This window comes from Penicillium nucicola (genome assembly GCF_028828085.1).
Source record: "Penicillium nucicola strain IBT 29836 chromosome Unknown utg000006l, whole genome shotgun sequence".
NCBI classification, from domain to species: Eukaryota; Fungi; Ascomycota; class Eurotiomycetes; order Eurotiales; family Aspergillaceae; genus Penicillium; species Penicillium nucicola.
Window position 1 is genome coordinate 2613660 of NW_026643130.1, and position 20743 is coordinate 2634402.

At 51.2% G+C, this 20743-nt stretch overlaps 10 protein-coding genes across 10 annotated transcripts; 6 read left to right on the forward strand and 4 right to left on the reverse strand.

Moving 5' to 3' along the window:
* Positions 1 to 314: 314 nt before the first annotated feature.
* N7511_007005 (putative MFS multidrug transporter) lies at positions 315 to 2145 on the reverse strand (the record flags this gene model as incomplete). The annotated part of the gene is made up of 5 exons (XM_057129382.1): positions 315 to 496; positions 544 to 673; positions 734 to 846; positions 897 to 1021; positions 1070 to 2145. The coding sequence occupies 5 exons, from the start codon at positions 2143 to 2145 to the stop codon at positions 315 to 317; spliced, it is 1626 nt and encodes a 541-aa protein (XP_056983938.1).
* Positions 2146 to 3607: 1462 nt separating this feature from the next.
* Positions 3608 to 5616, forward strand: N7511_007006 (putative MFS transporter; the record flags this gene model as incomplete). The annotated part of the gene is made up of 8 exons (XM_057129383.1): positions 3608 to 3631; positions 3692 to 3702; positions 3750 to 3891; positions 3953 to 4143; positions 4196 to 4349; positions 4402 to 4497; positions 4546 to 5253; positions 5302 to 5616. 8 exons carry the CDS (start codon positions 3608 to 3610, stop codon positions 5614 to 5616), a joined length of 1641 nt encoding a protein of 546 aa, XP_056983939.1.
* A 127-nt stretch (positions 5617 to 5743) lies between these two features.
* N7511_007007 (uncharacterized protein) lies at positions 5744 to 6691 on the reverse strand (the record flags this gene model as incomplete). The annotated part of the gene is made up of 1 exon (XM_057129384.1): positions 5744 to 6691. The coding sequence occupies one exon, from the start codon at positions 6689 to 6691 to the stop codon at positions 5744 to 5746; it is 948 nt and encodes a 315-aa protein (XP_056983940.1).
* A 260-nt stretch (positions 6692 to 6951) lies between these two features.
* N7511_007008 (uncharacterized protein) lies at positions 6952 to 8321 on the forward strand (the record flags this gene model as incomplete). Its single annotated transcript, XM_057129385.1, has 4 exons — positions 6952 to 7261; positions 7320 to 7735; positions 7786 to 7955; positions 8006 to 8321. 4 exons carry the CDS (start codon positions 6952 to 6954, stop codon positions 8319 to 8321), a joined length of 1212 nt encoding a protein of 403 aa, XP_056983941.1.
* A 684-nt stretch (positions 8322 to 9005) lies between these two features.
* N7511_007009 (uncharacterized protein) lies at positions 9006 to 10796 on the forward strand (the record flags this gene model as incomplete). Its single annotated transcript, XM_057129386.1, has 3 exons — positions 9006 to 9110; positions 9159 to 9650; positions 9708 to 10796. The coding sequence occupies 3 exons, from the start codon at positions 9006 to 9008 to the stop codon at positions 10794 to 10796; spliced, it is 1686 nt and encodes a 561-aa protein (XP_056983942.1).
* A 1323-nt stretch (positions 10797 to 12119) lies between these two features.
* N7511_007010 (uncharacterized protein) lies at positions 12120 to 13170 on the forward strand (the record flags this gene model as incomplete). Its single annotated transcript, XM_057129387.1, has 2 exons — positions 12120 to 12245; positions 12295 to 13170. The coding sequence occupies 2 exons, from the start codon at positions 12120 to 12122 to the stop codon at positions 13168 to 13170; spliced, it is 1002 nt and encodes a 333-aa protein (XP_056983943.1).
* Positions 13171 to 13759: 589 nt separating this feature from the next.
* Positions 13760 to 15355, reverse strand: N7511_007011 (uncharacterized protein; the record flags this gene model as incomplete). The annotated part of the gene is made up of 2 exons (XM_057129388.1): positions 13760 to 15175; positions 15227 to 15355. The coding sequence occupies 2 exons, from the start codon at positions 15353 to 15355 to the stop codon at positions 13760 to 13762; spliced, it is 1545 nt and encodes a 514-aa protein (XP_056983944.1).
* A 1681-nt stretch (positions 15356 to 17036) lies between these two features.
* Positions 17037 to 17219, reverse strand: N7511_007012 (uncharacterized protein; the record flags this gene model as incomplete). The annotated part of the gene is made up of 1 exon (XM_057129389.1): positions 17037 to 17219. The coding sequence occupies one exon, from the start codon at positions 17217 to 17219 to the stop codon at positions 17037 to 17039; it is 183 nt and encodes a 60-aa protein (XP_056983945.1).
* Positions 17220 to 17472: 253 nt separating this feature from the next.
* On the forward strand, positions 17473 to 18289 carry N7511_007013 (CFEM domain-containing protein; the record flags this gene model as incomplete). The annotated part of the gene is made up of 2 exons (XM_057129390.1): positions 17473 to 17556; positions 17609 to 18289. The coding sequence occupies 2 exons, from the start codon at positions 17473 to 17475 to the stop codon at positions 18287 to 18289; spliced, it is 765 nt and encodes a 254-aa protein (XP_056983946.1).
* Positions 18290 to 19101: 812 nt separating this feature from the next.
* N7511_007014 (carnitine:acyl carnitine antiporter) lies at positions 19102 to 20280 on the forward strand (the record flags this gene model as incomplete). Its single annotated transcript, XM_057129391.1, has 5 exons — positions 19102 to 19350; positions 19410 to 19458; positions 19533 to 19549; positions 19617 to 19625; positions 19687 to 20280. 5 exons carry the CDS (start codon positions 19102 to 19104, stop codon positions 20278 to 20280), a joined length of 918 nt encoding a protein of 305 aa, XP_056983947.1.
* Between the last annotated feature and the right edge of the window lie 463 nt (positions 20281 to 20743).

Below are 20743 nucleotides of genomic sequence, written 5' to 3' on the forward strand. Positions count from 1 at the left end.
TGTGAAAAATGAATTGTTTCAAGGCTACAAAAGCCGTTTTTCAGGATATTAAGCATTCCTTAAAGTAATTGTAACGTCCAAAAGACACTAAGAAATAAGCAAGACGAATATCCAACACAAAATGACTCGCGCACCAAACTTTTGCACTCCTCGTATACGATATGCGACACTTCTTAAACCCTGTCAATCGGCACCAATTCCAACTTTCCAATCTAATAACATCAATGACGAGAATGCATGGAACATCTGTCCGGCAGGTCAGATCGCGATGACAGATATCGCTCGACGGGGTCTGGATCACCGGAACCACAAGATTATACCTTGCGACCGGCAGCTTTCCTGTCTGAAGCCAAAGTCTGCGCAAAGGGCGACAGTTCTCGGATCCGGGGACCTTTCCAGTAGAAGATATAGATTGGAATGGTGAACAGGATGGCCATGAAGCCGAGGAATGTAGATGGCCATTCTAGTTTGTGAACTGTGCCCATGTGCTCATACACTATATGATATCAGCAGACAATTCGTTGAAGCTTCTTGTATACTTACTGGGAACGGAATACATAGCTGCGATGCCAGCGAGAAAGTCTCGCGCAAAGCCATTGCCTCCTGTTGCCGAAGCGGCATATGGGCCATACGCTGCAATCATATAATCGACGGTTGCCATATAAATTGCATACTTCAAAGATCAGACATAGTCAGTATATTCTCGCCAAAAGGCAACCGCGGGTCTACTTACATTTGCAATAGCAATCAGAGTTGAGAAAATCATAGGTGCAATCCAATGAACATGGGGCGGCCCAAGACTCGTCCACGCGAATCCAAACAGACCAATCGATAACAATGGCGCCACTGCGATATAGTAAGTAAGGAAACCAGTCTGATATTGGACAGAAACTGACCCCATAGCAGCCAGTACAGCCGAGCCTCCGGTTGAAGCCCATCTGGGTCTCTTTCTTGGATCCTGCAATGCCGATGGATCCATGGCAAGAATGAGAAATAGGCAATGAAGTATCCTACTAAAAGTCTATAAGATCGTTAATTGGAGAATCACTCATATATTGACGACACTCACGGAAGAAAGGAGAGTCCGGTGGTGATCGTCGTGAAATTCCATTGCTTGTAGACCGGTGTATAAGACTGCAAGAATGTGAAGATCAGAGAGTCACTGAAACCACTTAGAAGCGATAGACATAGGACGATTGGCTCTCGCAGAAACATGATAAAGGGCCGCACCCAAACCATGAATACCCAGCGAAAAGACATGCGCGTCTTCTTGAGCTCGTCGCCACTCCACACCATTTCTCCATTCTTGCGTCTCCGTCTCGCCTCTCTCGTGATAAGGATGCTGCATCTCGTCTCCGGAACAAACAAGTGCAATATTTGCACAAACCCACCGAGAATGAGCTGGATCCAGAAATTCCAGTGCCAGTCTAAGAACGTCGCCACGAATCCACCGACAACCGGTGCAATGACTGAGCCAGCAACGGACGATAGCACAATAAAGGCGACGGCATATTGCTGATCTTCTGGCTCCCACATATCCGCAACCATGCCCAGGGTCACTGAGCCACCAGCAGATGATAGACCTCCGAGAATGCGGCATATGACAATTGTACCAAAGTTTGGAGCCAGCGCGCAGGGTATTTGCCAAACATTGACGAAGAACAAGCTTAATTGCATGATGGGCCACCGGCCAAACTCCTCACTGAATGGAGCCCAGAACTCACAGCCGAATGCATAAGCGATGAGAAATCCCATTTGGCCAACTCGAGCTGCTTGTTCTGAGATGCTGAAATGCTTTGCATAAAGAGTAATGCTGCTCGCATAGAAACTCGCATTGAAATTCATAGATGTCTGGACGGCGAAGATGACCGAAATGATGGCCCATTTTTTCCACCAGGGGAAGCTGTAGCCTAGCTTGTCGTAGCATTCCCACTCATTCAGCTCCATTTTGGGGTAGCCATTGACAGTCCCATGCTCGATATTGTTCGAGCTTCCACTTCCATTGGCTCCATTTCTGCGCCGTTTCTTTTCATGGCTTGGTGTGGGTGTTCCTCCGGGTGAGCGAACATTCCCATTCGAACTGCAACTATCTTGCTTCTCCAGGTCTGCATTGGTGTCGTCGGGATGTTCTTGCTCGGACACCATTGTAAATCGTTTGACGAAAATGAGTGATATCGTCCAGGAAAGCAAACTTCAATAAAAGAGCCATCCTGAATCTCAGAATAGTGGGGGTCTATACCAATTTAAATGCATTTTTTTCTTCTGTCTGTGAGCCAAAGAATCTCATTGATGTGTTCCAAATATCGACTCTTTTGCTATAGATCGAGGTGTGCAGGCATCTCCGATTGGTCCGGGAGCTGTACCCTGGCACAACCAAGCTTTTACCAAGCTTCTCTCTCGCGTGTTTGGATATGTGTGTGGAGGAGATATCCGGGGCATTATGACTGGGCTCATCGTCATTTCCTCCGCATTCTGGAGATCAGGGAGACTGAGATGGCGATAGGTCGCAAATCAAAGCCGATGACCCCGAAAGCAGCTTGAATCCAGTAAACTGATTTCGCTGGGATTCCAACCGAAATACAGATGAGATGGAATCATCTGGGGATTGGTCCGCAATGGAGCCCCCGGACTTCTTAGTATGGGGAGTCCCCGAGTGGCAATGATCGTGATGATTGCGTGAAAAGAGTCACGAAGGGGCGATAGCCCAAAGCAACATTGTTTCACAGCGAAGTTGAATCTTGTTCGTCCACATGGTGTCAATCAGTGGGTGTCTGTCGATATATTCAAAAGAATCGATAAGCGTGGGAGACATTGAGAGCTATTTAAACGCGATAGTCAATATATCAAGCAATACTCCCTAGTCCAGAGGATACTCTCCACACGATCGGCATCTTATCCACTTGAACTCCCGAGTCAACTCCTTTCTTTCTGATCCAACTGCCAAACAGTCCAGAGCTTTCAAGGCAAATCAATGACGACTGCACCTGTCAGAGCCACCCGGGGTCGACAACCCACGACTACGAACTGGTCTCAGAAACGCCTCTTTGAAAGGAAAGCCTCAGACCCCTCAAACGCGGCAATCTATCGGGAAGGGGATTGCCGAAGACAATTTAGTGGCAAAGATAAGCGACTTTGCATTCCTTTTTCAGGCATTTAAGGGGATTCGAGAGGTTGAAGCTAAGGAATCAGCCCGCGCATGTGGGAGAATCCGGGGTGGAGGTGGGTCGACTGGGGATATTTCCGCCCTAGTTTAGCCTCGTCATGGAGCAAATAGCCAAATAGCCCCTGTTGGTTGACTAGTTCTTCTGCTAGTGGCTGTTGGAATCGAGTCAAAGTCAGGATGATACGCCACACTAGTTGTGCGGGGATATTGTCTCTCCGTTCAGTATGCTTCCCTCGGTATTCCATTGGCTCTCGGTAATTATCAAGTAGGCTCTCCCGGCCTATTTCCGCACAGGGCTGGATCTGAGCTTCATTTGTTTGCCATAAGACTGTCAGGGGCCCGACAGGGAAGAATATGTGCTCCAGTCGAGACACGTTCTGAGTCGTTTCATAGCTAGTTTGGGCGTCCTCTATCCTCCAGCCCTTCACCACCAACTGAGTCAGGATGGAGATGAACTATGATGAAAGGGTAAGTATCTCCTTCGGTCGGTCGTTGATGATGTGCGCGGGCTAACAATCTCTTTCTCAGACGCTTCATCAGTATGTTGTATATGCCCCCGACTGTCGCGCTTGCTAATCAGAACCAGGATCGAGGAGGAGCTGGGGACGGTGATATACCCAGGCACGGAAATCATGGCAGACGTGGGCACTCATCACTTTGTGAAATCATCATCCACTTCCGATCGAGTCTTGGTGCCTCAACCTTCGCAAGATTCTCATGATCCTCTGGTAAGTCGTGTTTTCTCACAAAACCGATAGATACGTTGGATAACCGTGGAAATTCACATAGAATTGGAACCGATTCTGGAAGATGAGCGCCATGGCGGTATCGACCTTGACATCTTTCAGTCAAGGCTTCGGTCCATTGGCGCTGGCTCCTATGTTTCCGCAGCTGATGGAAGCGTTTGAAGCCGACCTGGCCTCCGTCGTGCAATTCACCGGAGTTTGTATCTTGGTTCTGGGGTTCAGTAACTTTTTCTGGTGAATGACATAGCATTTCTTTTGATCGCGTTCGCTAACACTGGCAATCCAGGATTCCCATCCAAACATCTTATGGACGGCGACCGGTCTTGATATTCTCGACGCTGATCTGTCTGGTCAGTAATATCTGGCGAGCCACAGCGACTAGCTATGGTAGCTATATGGGAGCTTGTGTGCTCAATGGCTTTGGTGCTGGTCCTGCTGAGGTATGGATTTCGTCTTTCCACTTTGATGAACAACACTGACCTCCCACTCTAGACTTCTCAGCCTGAGATCATCACCGATGTCATGTTTCTCCACGAGCGTGGTGCTTATAACACAATGTACTTCACGGCATATTTCGGGTCTCTTATGGTAGGAATAATCCCCAAACATCGTATTGAGTGTCGCTAACGGTCACAGGTCGGTCCCATCGTTGCTGGCCCTATGGCTGAGCATAGTGGCTGGCGCAGCTTCTTCTGGTTGAACGTCGGTCTCTTGGGTCTCACGCTTCTTCTTCAGATCTTCCTCTTCCCCGAGACGAAGTGGCATCGCACTCATCCAGACGAGGGAGCCCAAGCGCGAGAATCTTCTGTTCTTGGAAGGGAAGACTCCGAGACAGAAAAGCCAGTAGGGGTGACAGAGCATGAGAACGTGAATGCGGAAGCTGGCGATAATGACCCCCATCTGCATAAAGGTACCCCGTCAAAGAAGCAGTTCAAGCTCTGGCAACTGGATGGAAATAACATCAAGACGGTCTTGATCGCTTTCTACACCCCATGGAAACTTCTGACCTTCCCTATTGTGGAATTAGCTGCTTTCGTTGTGTCATGGTCAGCTAGTTGTTTCCTCACATTGAATCTTACACAGAGTCAGGCCTTCGCAGGGCCTCCATATAACTTTAGCAGTCAAACGATTGGTTTCTTCAACTTCGCAATCCTAATTGGAGCTTTCATTGGACTGGCAACCAATGGCCTCCTGTCTGATTGGGTCTCTATGAAGGCGACTCGAAAGAACAGAGGTATTCGAGAACCAGAGATGCGTCTGCCAGCGATGATTCCGTACGTGATCATCTCGATCATTGGCAACTTCATTGTGGCATTTGGATATCAATATCAATGGGACTGGAAGGTAAGTGCTTTCTCCTCTCAGCGGGAACTTTCAACTCAACTAGAATAGATTATTGTGATCATCGGATATACTGCAGCAGGAATTCAGGTTGCAGCCTTGCCAGCCATCACCAGCACATATGCAGTCGACAGCTATAAGCCCGTGGCAGGCTCGATCTTCGTGTCCATCACTGTGAATAAAAATCTCTGGGGTTACGGCTTCAGCAAGTTCATCACCCCATGGGTGGAAGAGAGCGGATTTATCAAGCCCATCATGCTGAACATGACACTGGCAACCCTGTGGTGTCTCTGTGCCATCCCCTTCTATTTCTATGGAAAGAAATTCAGGGGGTGGACTGCCAAGTCTTCAGTGCACAAGATGTAAAGAGTTCTTTGGTCCATTAGGCAGATAGTAATGCAAATCTTGATCGGTGCCAGGAGGTTGAATGAATTTTTTCGTACTATCATAGTTGGTATCATAAGGACATAAATGCAACGCCGCTATCAAATGTTCAATCATCGTCATCGTCGGGGTCATAGAGATCGAGATCCAGGGTCGCCTTTGGTTTGGGCGCTGGCGCTGGAGCAGAAACTGGAGCAGGCGCCCGGGGCTTTCCAGCTGATGATCCAGCATTAGCTGCAGCCTTTGCGGCCTCGTCTGCTTTCTTTGTGCTTTCCGTGGGTTCCACCAGTGCTGGTGGTTCAGCAACACCCCGACCGTCGGCTTCAGCTAGCAACCTTTCCATCTCCCTGTCCGGGTCACCCCCAGGAGCAAGTTGGATTTGCGCCATCAGTCCCATCCGTATCCGCTCCTCCATCGGGTACGGCAGCATATAAACCTCGCGAGTGACGTTCGCTGACTCGTCTAGCCACTGCGTTGCGCTTTTAGTGACCGATGACACTGGCTCTGCGCCATCCTCCGCCAACTGTTCCCCGTTGGTTCCCGACATATTCACATCCTTGTCACCGGTCTGAGGTCCTGATTCTTGTCGTTTCCCGGCTGCGCCCGTTGCAACGTCGGCTGCAGCTTCGTGGTTGTATTTGCTGATTCGGCGCGCGAAGTCGAGAATGAGCTTGTAATCAATCTCTTTAATTCCTCTTAGAGCCGTTTGTTTGCCTCCAATCTCGTTGTCCGAGTCCGAGTCGAAATCACTATCGCTGTCACCGTTGTCGGCACAAACTGTGCGAATGGCCTTGTCAAAGCCGTCGATGTCGCTCACGATGCCCTTCACTTTTTCTTCTAGCTGCTGTGCTTCATTCCGTAGTCGAAGGATCTTGGCATGATTTATTTGATGCTGGCGGAGCGTTTCAATGGCGGACGTCAACGCGTCGTCTGCTTCGAGGAGGGCGAGGGCTGCCGCGGGGGCCCCTGCGGCAGTAGGGGAGGTTGTAAGGCTTGTCAGGAGAGCATTGAGTCTTGATTCCACGTCTGTCAAGGAAGACTGGACGAGGGTATTCATTGTGGATGTGGTGGAGCACATCCTTGACGAGAAGATGAGCTTGCGGGAAGCTTGAATGGCAGGTCACGTGGAAGTATACCAGGTGAAGAAGAAACAATCGTATTCGAGACTTCCTTTTTTTTTTTAATTGTAACGCGAAGTGAGTGCAATTTTACTGCATTGGTTTGCTTTGTTTCATCTTTGTCCTGGTTGGAGGGGTATAATATGGCTTATCTCAACCCCCGACGTTTGTTCCTCTTTCAACTATTTGGACATTCACAATGAATACTGGAAACTTGCCATCCCAAGTGCAATTGGAGCAGTGTATGACTTTGCAACCTCCTCTGTCTCGCTGTGGAAAAGGACCGGGGCTGATTCTCATTCGTCCGCTTTCTCACGCCAAATGTCAACAGGACAACAAGACCCTCGACCCAGAGCCTCTAAAGAAATGGGCCGAGGAGAGCTTTATAGTGGCACAGATTACATTGGACAAGTTGGACAATGAGGAATCTCTGCAACAGCTTATCAGCAACGCCGAGCATGCATTGATAGAACGCCCAGAATGCGAAAGCGAGAAGATCGGGTTGATGGGTACGATGCCAGCCATTTCACCAGACTATGACGTTGACGTTATACTGACCCATGTTAGTCCATGGATCCAAGGGAGACTATGGCTCTCAATTTGAAAAATCTCTACAAAGTGTGCTCCCTAGAGACACAAAAGTAGTCGCTGCAATCTTATTCGACTCCTGGAACGTTCCCTTCCAATCGAGTCTCTTCCATTTACCCAATGGCAACACAAGCGATGGGATTCACACCACGCACATGTACTCAGATGTTTCATCTGCCAATTTTATGATCCCAGGGCATCCCGAATTCAAGATGTCAACCGCAGGGGTGGCTCACACCCGTAGTGTTGCATTCATCAAGAAGCACATGGGCGGCCCATTCTTTGACCTTGAGAAGATCTGGGATGAGCATACTTACTACGAGTTTGGAGATCGGTCTGTTGAGAAAACGATGGCGACCATGGTCCAGGAACCCTATGTGAATCACATTCCTACTGTATGTCAACCGCGAGAGGACCCGGCCGGTCAGGATACTGATAGTTCCAGTTGACTGGTGGCATTGGACGAGCTCGTCTGAGTCACTTTTATCTCAACCACTTCATCTTCAATAATCCCGATGATACAACGCTTGAACTCATCAGCCGGACAGTCGGGACAGATCGAATCGTCGACGAGTTCATCTTTTGCTTCACCCACGTGAAACAGATGGACTGGATGTGAGTTTCCACATGAAATCTACACCCAGGTTGCTGACATGGTGCTCTAGGATTCCTGGCATTCCCCCTACAGGCAATCACCTGCGCGTTCCCTTCACGTCGGTAGTAAACATTCGGGGTGATCGCTTATTCCATGAACATATTGCATGGGACCAAGCAACCGTTCTAGTCCAGCTTGGCCTATTGCCAGAGTACCTGCCATTTCCCTATGCCTTACCCGATGGAACTGTTCCGGCTCCAGGAAATCGGTTCGAGTATCGTGTTCCAGCCGCAGGCGTTGAGTCAGCGCAGAAATTGGAGAATGAGCATGAAGTGGCCTCGAACCAGATGTTCGAGTATGAGATCCGTGAAGTCAAGGATCAATGAAGTTTCCCCATGAACAGTCAGACGTACGAAGTTGAGAAAGTCAAGATTGCCCCAATGCCCCGATGCCGCCCCGATGCCCAGCTGCCCAGCTGCCCAGAACACCCACATGACCTAGATATCAGGCAGCTTCTGCATGTTTTCAGGATTTGGCCTTCGTCATGCTGCAGGAGCGGAATTGGTACCCCGCAGTCTGTGCCTTTCTCCTCCGTTCAGCCACCGGAACCAACTCCCCATTCAGTGTAGCGCGCATGAACTATGCGAGATGACCGTGGTGTGCCCCTGTAGAATCAACAGCCTCTTGAAACTGGATTTTTTTGACTGAGTCGCTGAATTATCCCATCGGGAATTCGGCAATGTTCTTCTTTTTATTTTCTGAATCATTACTGATCGCCATTGAATCTCCGAGCACCTATTGGCTTCTTGCATTGATCTAACTGATCCGTCTCCAATGTCTCCAGTTTCTCCACATAAGCTTGCGAGGCCATTGGGAGAATACATCCGCCCTCCGCCGGCGCTCCACTCAAGGTGAGATGGATGCAGCTGTTTGTTTTTACGCAGTAGCGAGTAATGAACAAGAAACCTTGTGCATTAGTGCCTGGCTCGGATTGCCCGGCCTTGCTATAAAGAATAAGATCCGAGCTAAGGTACGTGGTTCTCGTCTTCTACGCTTTTTTTCTACTCATCATGGTTGCTGCGTTGTCGCTGCTGACGCTTGCTACAGCCGCTTTGGCTGCGAAGTTGCCCATAGTTGATCTGGGATATGAGCGACACCAGGCTTTCTCATTTGAGGTATGACATGTCTTTTTGTTTGCTTCTACTCGTACTAATTTCCTGTAGAGCTCGTCTGGCCTGTATAACTTCAGCAATGTCCGCTATGCCGCACCCCCAGTCGGCGACCTGCGCTTCCGTGCTCCTGTACTCCCAACCGAAAACCGAGAACATGTTCAGAATGGCTCGGTAGGCCGTGTGTGTCCTCAGGCAACTCCGCTCTGGAGCTCACAGGGTGCTGCGCTATTCGTCCTTGGCTATTTGGAAGGCCAGTCAGTTTCGGTACCCTCCAACGTCTCAGCCTTCCAATACAAGCCTGCTAAGCAGGATCCCCGCACCACGGAGGATTGCTTATTCCTCGATGTGGTGGTTCCGAAGAAGATCTTCGATCGCGGACAGAACAAAACTGCTCGTCGGAAGAACCTCGCACCTGTGCTGGTGTGGATCTATGGCGGTGGGTACGTTGCCGGAGAGAAAAGTAGCTCCAATGCAAGTGGACTGGTTCAGCGCAGCATGGCTGGTGGAGATGAAGGCATTGTCTTTGTCTCCTTGAACTATCGGGTAAGTATCTTCTTATTTTTCTTAAGTCGATGTTCCACTTATTAACTATCTGTCTAGTTGGGTGCATTTGGGTTTTCCGGCGGCGACAGCATCACCACCAATGGCACTGCCAATGCGGCTCTCCATGACCAACGCTTCGGTCTGGACTGGGTATACAAGAACATCCACCTCTTTGGTGGTGACGCAACCCGAGTCACGGTCATGGGCGAGTCAGCCGGCGGGGGTTCCATCATGCACCAAATCACCGCATACGGAGGCACCCGTGGCGCTGTTCCCTTCCAGCAAGCCATCCTGCAGAGCCCTGGCTGGGTTCCTACCATCGGCGAGGAACAGCAAGAGAACACTCTGCAGCAGTTCCTGGGCTATCTCAACGTCAGCACGATCGAAGAAGCCCGCAAGCTGCCATCTGACAAATTGATCGCTGCCAATGCCTATCAGGTTGCGACTCAGTCGCAATGGGGTCAGTTCACCTACGGCCCTACCGTTGATGGAACCTTTGTCCCCGCTCTCCCGGGGCAGTTATTGCTCAGCGGCGATTTCGACCATCACGTCAACATCATGGTTGGACACAACGCCGACGAGGGACTGCTGTTCACCTCGCCCGCAAGCGTCAACAGCTCTGGTCTAGCCGAACAACTCATGCAATTGTCTGCGAGCATTCCCGCCAACGTGACCAAGTTCATCACCGAAGACCTCTATCCTCCCATCTATAACGGCTCCTATGGGTACACCGACTCGGTGGCGCGCACGGCGCTTGTCATCTCGGATCTGATCTTCCAGTGTAACACCGACTACTTCAACCGCGCATACGACAACCAGACCTACGCCTATGAATTTGTCATACCGCCCGGTATTCACGGCCAAGATGTCGGGTATACCTTTTACAACAATGCGTCCGCGGCCAATGGTGTCCTCGGCACGCTCGGTGCGATCGCGAACGTGACTGTCGCCTTGGCGATGCAGGACTTTTTCACCAGCTTTACGCAGCACGGGGTGCCCAAGTCACACCTTGCGCCCCCTTTCCGACACCATGGTGAGCGTGCGACGATTATGGCCATTGGGAACCATACTATTCAGCCGGTGCGGGATCCTACCAGTAACCCGCGGTGTGCGTTCTGGCAGACTGCGCCTTATTATGTCGCATAACCGATCGTCTCGACGGTGATCTATAAGCTTCATCTATTTCCAGATCCTATATAATTTACGAAACATGACGTGATGATTTTTGGGGTCCATGTAACTTGTGTTTCTTTGGGGCCGAATCTACCGTAGGATCGAGGGTTCAGGGACTCCCGGCTCAGTCCATGTATAGAAGAATGCATCTCCCCTTTAGCCCCCATGGGCTATATCTAGTCCGCTGGACCCCATCACCGACGGCGTTGGGGGCCATTCCAGTATGGGCTGGGGGACTAGGCAGTGCACCCAACCAACATACCAAACCCTGGTATCCTCCTGTACTGTACAGCCAGCACGTGGTAGATTAGATTTCTGCCGAACGAGATCATGAACTGTCTGCCAGTCCCTTGAAATGGTCGGTTTCGGGCCGAACTGGGGGCAGCGCCTTGCATCTTCAGCCCCGGGGGCCGGGACTTCGTGACTGCCGATCGCTTTCAGATGTGATCTCTTTTTTTTTTTTAACCGAAGTCTTGTGGAGGGCAATCCAAAGCGACCTTCATCAATTGAATGACTGAACAGAGTACCGTAGATGTGAGTTTCAACCTGCATCGCCAAGTATTGAGCTCACCCTATCGCTAGTTTTCTCCTCTCGTCCTCCAGGGTCTCATGCATGAGACGACCCTTTAGCTCGGCTAGTCAGTTTCCCACCTTTAACCATGTTGGGGTAGTGTTGGTCGGGGGCCGCGGCCCCCGACAAGCATCCGAGACACCCAAGTTTGGCCGCTAATAACGCTCTTGGGTTGCTCCGAGACACACGGGTTGTGGAGAGCTTTCAGAAATTTTTAAGAGAGCTTCTTTTTATAGGTTTGAAATGGGGATCCCGATTGCTTGTTCTGTGTTCCGATCTAAGCAATCAGCATAGAGCAGTAGGACTGCAGGATAGCAAGACTGCAGGACTGCAGGACTGCCCAGACGACCTGCAGACTGGATTCGAACAGTCAACAGCCCCGATGGAGGGGACATCAGACGTGAGGCTCTCGCCGATCAACAAAGAAAAGCAGTGGAGAGCGCAATTCAAGCCTCAATAGTACTGAAGTCGAAACTCGATATTAATAGCGAGTCCAATCAACGGCTCTGAATGGAGCATGCCCCGCAAGCTTGTCGTGCAGTTGCAGTTGTTCACCTTTAGGCCCCCATGTTCGTTCTGTGACTCTTTGGCTTAGGGTTGGCTCTCAAAAGTCTTAGCTTCCCCTCTTCGGAGCTTCTTGGTGATTTCCCTGGACACTCTTCTCTCTCTCTCTCTCCTTTTTCCTTCCTTCCTTTCTTCTCGTGCTACTCGCTTTATCGCACACTATGCGTCTCCCATGGTTGGCTCTGTGCCTGGCGGTCGCCACCGCAACCCCCATCAAGTCTCACCAACTCCGCCTTCCTTTCGTACCGTCGCCCGATGATCTTGAAACCGGCGTCAAATCACATCTGGTAGGTCAAGGCGACAGGCATCTCCGAATTCCTGCTAACAAGTCACAAGTCCCTTGACTGGTCCATTCAAGATGGCAGCCTCTACGCCAACAACGACCAAGTCTATCCCCCATCAACAACAATGCAACTCACGGCGCCGCTCTATAACGCAACCCACCCAACACAGAGTGACAATGCGGTAGAACTATCCTACACGATTGACAGCCGGCCCATCTCCGCAAATCAAGTGGGCTCCGTGGCGGGCATTGTCCGCGTTCGCGTGGAACTCCTCGATTTACATGGGAACCTGGTCTCCCCCGATGCGGCCGTCATCGATCTGGTCAATTACCAAGATGGCTCGCACCATATCACTCGGATTCGGGTGCAACCGGCGCGCGGCGGGTACCAGGCAGATCACTTTGCGCAGAAGAGTCGCCCATGGGTGGTGAAGTACTGGAAGACCCATGTCGGCTCGTTCTTTGAGGCCAAGACCTCCGCCGCCATGAGTGAGACCGAGCATGATGCGCACTCGACAGAGTCCGAGGATCACAGTGAGACCGAGGATGTCTCGGTGGATTCCAGCTCGCGCGCCGCCGTCAACCCCGAGTCCAACGCACCCTTCTCGATTTCGTCCTTCTGGGCTGCGCCTACTTCCCCGCGCCGTTCGGGTCACCGACGCCCGGGTCATCACCACCGTCCCAAGAGCGCTTTCATGCGCATCGTCCGCCCGATTATCTTGCCGGCCGTACTGGGTGCAGTCGCCGGTCTGGCGGCTTGCCTCCTCGGCTTCTTCATCGGATCGCTCCTGCTGTCTTTCTCGGCCCGTGTCGGATGGAGAACCTCGCCTGGGTGCGCACGAGACATCGCCCTCGAAGAGGGATCTCATGCGGAAAAGTCGCCTATGGTTCCTCGGATCCATCTGACCATCCCTGAGCCAGACGTATGACTGATCCACCACCAATTTTGATCTTGTTCTCCAGCGTTCTTTTTTGCATCAAATACCTAGGCTCACTATGCCACTATTTCCTTTAACCTTGTCACCCCTGTTCTATCTCCTGTTCTACATCAGTGTATCTATTATCCTCTACCTGATGAAAATCACGTGGACCGCTATACCCAATATCAATTTCCCAACTTGACGCACATTCTGTCCTGGTTATTCAACAAGTAGGCCGGCTGGCCCAATGGCAAGGCGCTTGACTACGAATCAAGAGATTGCAGGTTCGACCCCTGCGTCGGTCAATAACTTTTTGCTTTTCTGTGGATTGCAAAGATTTTTGGGGGGCTCCACCGACCCAAGCGGGTTCGGCGTTGAATGGACTCCCGAAGTGGTTCGGTGACATTGGAACTAGGCATCTTTGTTTTTTAAATTGCATGTCTTAGGACAAGCTTTAATTAACCATAGTTGAGCTTATTTTAGCCCGGTTGAGACTGAGACTCATAGGCACGGGGCGCTTTAAAGTTTGATCTATGAGGAAGCGTTGGCAACAGGGATCCAATCACCTCGGAATATATATCTCTGCCTAACAGACTCATCACTTCCGTCGAAACCAAATCTTCTCCTCACCCAGAGCCGGCTCTAAATCCAGACCCATGGCGCTCGGAATCCCGGAAGAATCAATGCTAAACTCTGCCTTGTAATATCCACTAAACATGCCAATAGATTTGGGCTGGAAGAAATAGCCAACGAAGAACTCCCCACTGGCATGACCAAAGGATATGACTCCTGCTGTAACACGATCTAGCAGATTCGCACTCAGGTACCCCTTCTCGAAGTCAATAGTGATGAATCCAAACGCGGGATGCTCGTATCGTCCCGCATACTGGGATAACGGTAGGGAGTGGGGGATCGGTGGATCAGGCAGACATGGATAAAGGCGTTGCATCGCTTTTCCCATGGTCTCCGGCATGAGGTTGGCTTTGACCGTGCTTCGTGATTCCGTTACAGTGCCTGGTCCCAATGTCCGTGGAATTGAAGTCGCTGGTCCGTCCGAGATCGAGTCGAGGAGGTGTAGGAATATCTCCACCTCTGCCTGTCGCCCATTCTGTGTGTTACTCATCATGGCGAAGCCGAAGGCTTTACTCGGGAGGAAGCCGACCATGATGCCAAATCCAGCCCAGCTGCCGCTGTGCCAGTATAGTGGTTCGCCGCGGTAACTGTGTATGAACCAGCCGAGGGCGTAGAGTTGGTGTGGTGCTGGTGGCGCGACGAGGTCGCTCATGTCAGTGACCACTGTTCGCGGTTGGAGAAGTGCTGCATGGCCCTCGGGGGAGATGGGTCTTTTCTGGTAGATCATTGTTCGGAGCCATTTTGTGTACTCCAGGACATTGCTGACCATTGCCCCGGCGCCTGTCACGGCAACGTCGTTCATGTATGCTTCTGCGATGTACGTGTGGGATCCTACATCCCAGGTATAACCCCGGGCGAGTCTCGAATTGAGGGTTGGATCTTTGGCGACATCTTGGACGGAGAAATAAGTGTCGTTCATATCCAAGGGCTCCAGAATGCGTGATTTGATAATGTCGCCGAAAGGTCGGCCTTCAATCTGTTCCAGGGCATGCGATATGGTCATGTACATGTGGTTATTATAGGAAAAGGTGCTGCGCGGGGAGTATTTCATAGGCAAGTGTCTCAATCTTCGGACTGCCTCGCGCAGAGATCGATCTGGATGTGCCAGGACAAGGCAGGCGTCGAAAGTCGATAGTCCTGACCGATGTGATAGGGCATCTTCTATGGTGGTATGATTTGTGCTATAGTCGTTCTCTAGCACAAAGTCATCCCGGATGATAGACGCCAGGGTTGTATCCCAGCGAAGAGGGGACTCGGTGTTCTTGCTATCATCGATCGCCAGAGAAACGGCGGCGGCGGCAAAAGCCTTGGTGGTGCTACAAGTCGAGAACAAAGTCTGCGGTGTCATTTTCCGATCCGGGAATTCAGCTATTCCATATGCCTACGCGGAGATGAGTATGACGCAGTCCATTGGGTCGTATCTCTACTCTACCTTTGACCAGGTGCTGGAGCCGTGAACTATGGCCATGGTCAGTCCGGGGACTTTCCATTTGTCCATTTGCTGTTGCACCAAGACATCGAGCTCTGGTGTCAAAGGCGAACTGGGGTCTCTTCTGACCATTTTGGCAAGAAGTGAAGCTGATGGAGAAAAGGGAAGAGTTGATGCGGGGAAGCCCAACTTCTTATACAACGGAATCCCGACGGCCCTCCGGCTCACTTTCTTAGTTCACAAACGTATATGCATTAGCTTGCACATTCGACGTCAGGGAATGCCCCGGGACCCTTGTTGTAGAGCAGAAAATGTCAGATCGTAGAGCTTAGGACGAAGACTTCCGAGTATGTATCTTGTCTCAAGCAAAGCCGAGATTGACCCGTCAGCCCTAACTGATAGCCAGGTCATACAAAACCGATCGGAGGAGAACAAGCCTAGCAGATGCAATCTAAGACGAAAGGTAGTGCCTTAAGACCAGATCCTTGAGGCCATAGACTAAGAAAATGTAGCCGTAGATGTGTCCAAGAGGCTAGAAGGCTACTCTAGAGCAGATGTCTCCGATCTTGGAAGCAAGGGCGTAAAAAGCTGAAACGATTGTAGTCTCGTATTGAGAGAGCATCTCTCAACGTTCTGATATTGAGTTGAAGCCACCGGAATATTATGCAAGTCAACAGGCTCTGGGCAGCCAAAGCTTGGGAATCCACAGTTGAGCTGACCAAATATAGACTGATCATAATGCAACTCTCAGACCATACACTCGGATTGGCTTTAGCCTACAGTAAACAAGCATTGCACTCCTTGCAGCGGACTTTGGGCATTGTCTGTGATGCTATCGATGTGGACCAGCGGGGCGTCACTGGAGCAACAGAATGGGCTGAAACGGTTTGATGAAGATAGGAAAGTGGCAATAGATTCTTCAAGATACACGGTCGAGACTGCTGTGCAGCTTGTCACTATCTTCTCTTTTTTAATAGAGACTATATGTACAGTAAGCTGGACTCCACGTGATATCTTCCAGGTTAGGAAGGTCAAACATCTCCTTGGACTCCCGGACTTGTTCGTCGCGTTGTCCCGACCAGATTGAAAGCATCCATCTGTTCATGATCGCTCGCTAGTGACCTCGGAACCGATCCCTTGTTTCTGATATCACACAGTCTATTGAAACTAGGAGATTGGATGTTGATCGGTATTTGGTATGTGAAGACCCAACCTCATCTGCCAATTCCCCTCCCCGTGTTCTATGCAAGGGGGTCTCTCCCTGTACTGTACATGAAACAAGCCTTCGATTCACAGCTGCAGCAACTGCGACACCATGACCCGGCGACACGGCGATACTGAGAAAGGAAGGTGGCTGGGGAGTGTTTGTGGCTTGGGAGCGGTGACGCGAAGAGACTTTCAATAGTGTGATCGGACTCTCGGCGGATCCAGCAACTATTCGGATTAGTTCCAAAGAGCCCCCGATTTGGATCTAGGTGTCGATCGACGCCACCCAGGGCCTCTCTGCCCTGTTTATTCATTTACCGCAATCTATATTTCTTCGGTGTGACGCCGGTGGCCACAATGGCTGCGAGTCCGTCATGGTTTCGTGCCATGACTGGGAAGGGAATCCTGCAGCCTGCAAACTACAGCCCATGGTCTGCACGATGCATCATTTGGAATTAAAGAACCAGATCGCTGTGTTGCAAGGGGAATCCTGGAAAGACAAATCCCGGGCTTCAATTAAGCCTGATGGGCCCCTGAATGGCTTGAACCTTGGGAGGAGCGAATAAGATCCACATCTGGAGAAGGGGTGCAAGCTATCTCCGGTCGATCAATCTCCCATTCGAGAGATCGGAGCCAGCTTGTTGATATCGATGACTTCATGGAACACAAGGATCAGGCCACGGTCCAATTTGCCCACGTTGGCGTGGTAGCAATGCGCCAACACTGCGCCAACACTGCTGCCCTGCAAGGCAGTCCATTCGGCTGATCCTGCATAGTCACTGATGTTCATTGGGCTCCAATGCGAGCTTCGACCACCGACACTCAATTTCCAGTCCGGGGCAAGTGGCTGGGGCCCGGCTACATGCAGAGTTTGATTCTCAACTAGGATTGGATTTACAGGTTCCATTCATCGAAATTTATAAAACACCCAGCCCTTGCTCTCCAGCTCACATCTGATCTTCCACATTCTTCCTTCACTCCTCAATCTCTCCATATACTTCATACATCCAGTCAATTCAGACTTTTTCTCCACATACATCATCATGAAGTCCTTCTCTCCTCTTGCCCTGGCCCTGCTGGCCGCTGCTGGCTTTGCTGTTGCCGACCCTTCTGCCTCTGACTGCGCCGTAAGTTCTATCGGTTCAACTGTCCAGATTTTATGCTGACCTTTCTTCATAGCAAATGTGTGTTACCAACATGAACAACAAGGCTTCTGACCTTGGCTGCAAGTCTGGCGATATGACCTGCCTTTGCAAGACCGACGACTACAAGTACGGTATTCGCGACTGCACCAAGGAAGCCTGCCCTAGCGATGATGCTGAGAAGGTCCTCTCCATGGCCATTGCCAAGTGCCCCGGCGGTGTTGCTGGCTCTGACGCCAGCTCTTCTGCCTCCGGCTCCGGCTCCAGCTCTACTGCATCTGGCTCCGACTCCAGCTCTACTTCCTCTAGTGCTGGCTCTGACTCCACTGGCACCAAGACCGGTACCATGACTGGCTCCATGAGCAGTGCTACTGGCGCTGCTGGTTCCTCGACTGGCTCCATGACTGGCTCTGGCTCCTCCGGTTTGACCACCATGACTAGCACCGGCACTGTCTCTGGCTCTATGACCACCGTGACCACCATTGGTACTGTCTCCGGCACTGGTGCTTCTTCCACCGAGACTGGCTCCGGTGGCTCCGGCTCCGACTCCGACTCCAACGGCTCTGGCTCTGGCTCTGACTCTTCCAGCACTGACGGTTCCGACTCCGCCTCTGGCTCTGCTGCTCCTTCCACCAGCACCGGTGCTGCCGCCCCCTTGGCCACTGTCGGCAGTGGTGCTATGGGTGCTCTTGGTCTGGTCGCTCTCCTCGCCCTCTAATTTGACAATGTTCATTTATATGATGCAGAGTCTCTTTGGTAATCTATGGGTTATGAATCATGTGTCGCCGTTTGGCTTGTATAGGTACAGGATATGAACCGGTGTCATGATACAGTATTTCTTATTCTCCTGTTCTTCGGAGCTGTTAATTTAATGACCACCTTAATGAATAGAACATGACATTCTACATCCAATATTCTTGTACAGTATGCACGCTTGTAAGGCTGTGTCGATCCCTGGGCACATGACTATGACGTCGATGCATGTGGATTTCCATGTGATGGCGACCTCGGTGTAGTGTGTTTGTCGCTCTCACAACATTGCCATAGCTTCAAACTCATACTATGAATAATATGTACACTACTCACGTTGCCACTGTTCTCTCACCTCAAGCTACACCGAGTCCCAACCCGGATATCCGACTTCCTTTATCCCGCGGGGAAACGCGCCGTAGTCAAAGTGTTTCCCGTTCACCCGAACGCGGCGGTCTCCGACGTAATAAGAGCAAAGTAAAAAGACAACAGTTATATCGCACCAGAACGCAAGAAAAGAAACCCCCCGACATCTACTAAATTAGTCGGCAATTGACTCTAAAGTTGACTCCCAAGTTGACTCTTGCAAACGGGAAGCCGGTTTCTCCGCTGCCGAGCCGAGGCACACCACTTCGTCCGGGGAAGCGCTATTCGGCTTCGGTCGTCATTTCTAGGTCTTCGGTGGATTTGCTGCTCAACCGACTCGCTTTTGCTTTCTTTCTAGTTTTTTCTTGAATCCTTTGTCCTTCCACCTTCCTCGCCCCGGCGCCAAAACACACAATGTCGACTTCCACTTCTCCCCCGCAGCAGCTCAAGGATGAGATCCAGGTCGCTGAGACCAAGGCCGTCAACCAGACCATTGCCCAGCTGCGCTCGCTCGCTGCTGGTGCAGCTGGTGGTCTCTGTGCTGTAATTGTCGGACACCCCTTTGATCTGGTCAAGGTGCGCTTGCAGACCGCGGAGAAGGGTGTCTACTCGGGTGCTATGGATGTGGTCAAACGGACGGTTGCCCGTGAGGGTTTGGCTAGGGTATGAACTCGATGATAGAATGGGGTTGGAATACGCGACTAACTGACATGGCTTTGCAGGGCTTGTATGCCGGTGTCTCTGCGCCCCTCGTCGGTGTCACTCCCATGTGTAAGTGTGCTCATCTCCATGGGTCGCTTGTGAGCAATTCCTTGAACTTGCGCTAATATTTTCTTGTTGCATAGTCGCTGTCAGCTTCTGGGTATGTTATATCCAATCCCAAAGACCCAACAATCTCTCGGTCGGACGCACTGCTAACACCGCACCAGGGATACGATGTGGGCAAGACCCTTGTGGACAAGTTCTCTGTGGTCCCCGTTAAGAACAACACACCCCCAGTACTCTATTGCACAGATCTCCGCAGCCGGGTTCTTCTCGGCTATTCCCATGACGCTGATCACCGCACCCTTTGAGCGTGTCAAGGTCCTTCTCCAGATTCAGGGCCAGAACCCTCCTCCCCCCGGCCAGAAGCCCAAGTACTCCGGTGGTACTGATGTTGTGCGCCAGCTGTACAAGGAGGGCGGCATCCGCAGTGTGTTCCGCGGCAGCGCCATGACGCTGGCTCGTGATGGCCCTGGTTCCGCTGCGTACTTTGCCGCTTACGAGTACATCAAGCGCTCGTTGACCCCCAAGGATGAGAATGGAAACGTCACCGGCGAGCTTTCTCTGTCCGCTGTTCTTTGCGCTGGTGGTGGTGCTGGTATTGCCATGTGGATTCCCGTCTTCCCCGTTGACACGATCAAGTCTCGCCTGCAGAGCGCACCGGGGAAGCCCACTATCGGGGGTACCATTCGGTCCGTCTACGCCAGCGGTGGTTACAAGGCATTCTTCCCTGGCTTTGGTCCGGCTCTCGCTCGTGCCGTGCCCGCCAACGCCGCCACTTTCCTTGGTGTTGAGCTGGCCCACAAGTTTATGAAGAACCTCTTTGACTAACGGTGAAAGAGTGTATATAGATACGTACTTGGGTCTTTTGCAGCGTTTTGCGTCCCATCCACGGATGGTGGTTTGATTTTGCCTTGGTTCGCATCTGTTTTGTTTTAGATGTCCCTCTTCTCTAGAGTCCAAGAATTGGGGGCGTTGACCTATAAAATCAAATTGCAATCTAGAATGCATATTTCCAACGCAGCAAATCACAGGCTATGGGATCCTACCCACTTACCCACTTTGCCTAAACCATTGAGGCTCAACACCGGACTTGTCCACTCGGACCCTTCGTATGACTGCACAAGCGAGTTTCGCATTGGCCCAAAGTGGCCCAAAGTGGCCCCAAGTGGCGTCTTTGCACCGAAAAGAATTCTTTCGCGCTAACAATTGGGGCCAATCCGGCCCAGTCGGAGCCTCTTAAGCCCGATCTAGGGGGTTCTATATTTATACCGGTACTGTAGTCGTCCATTTT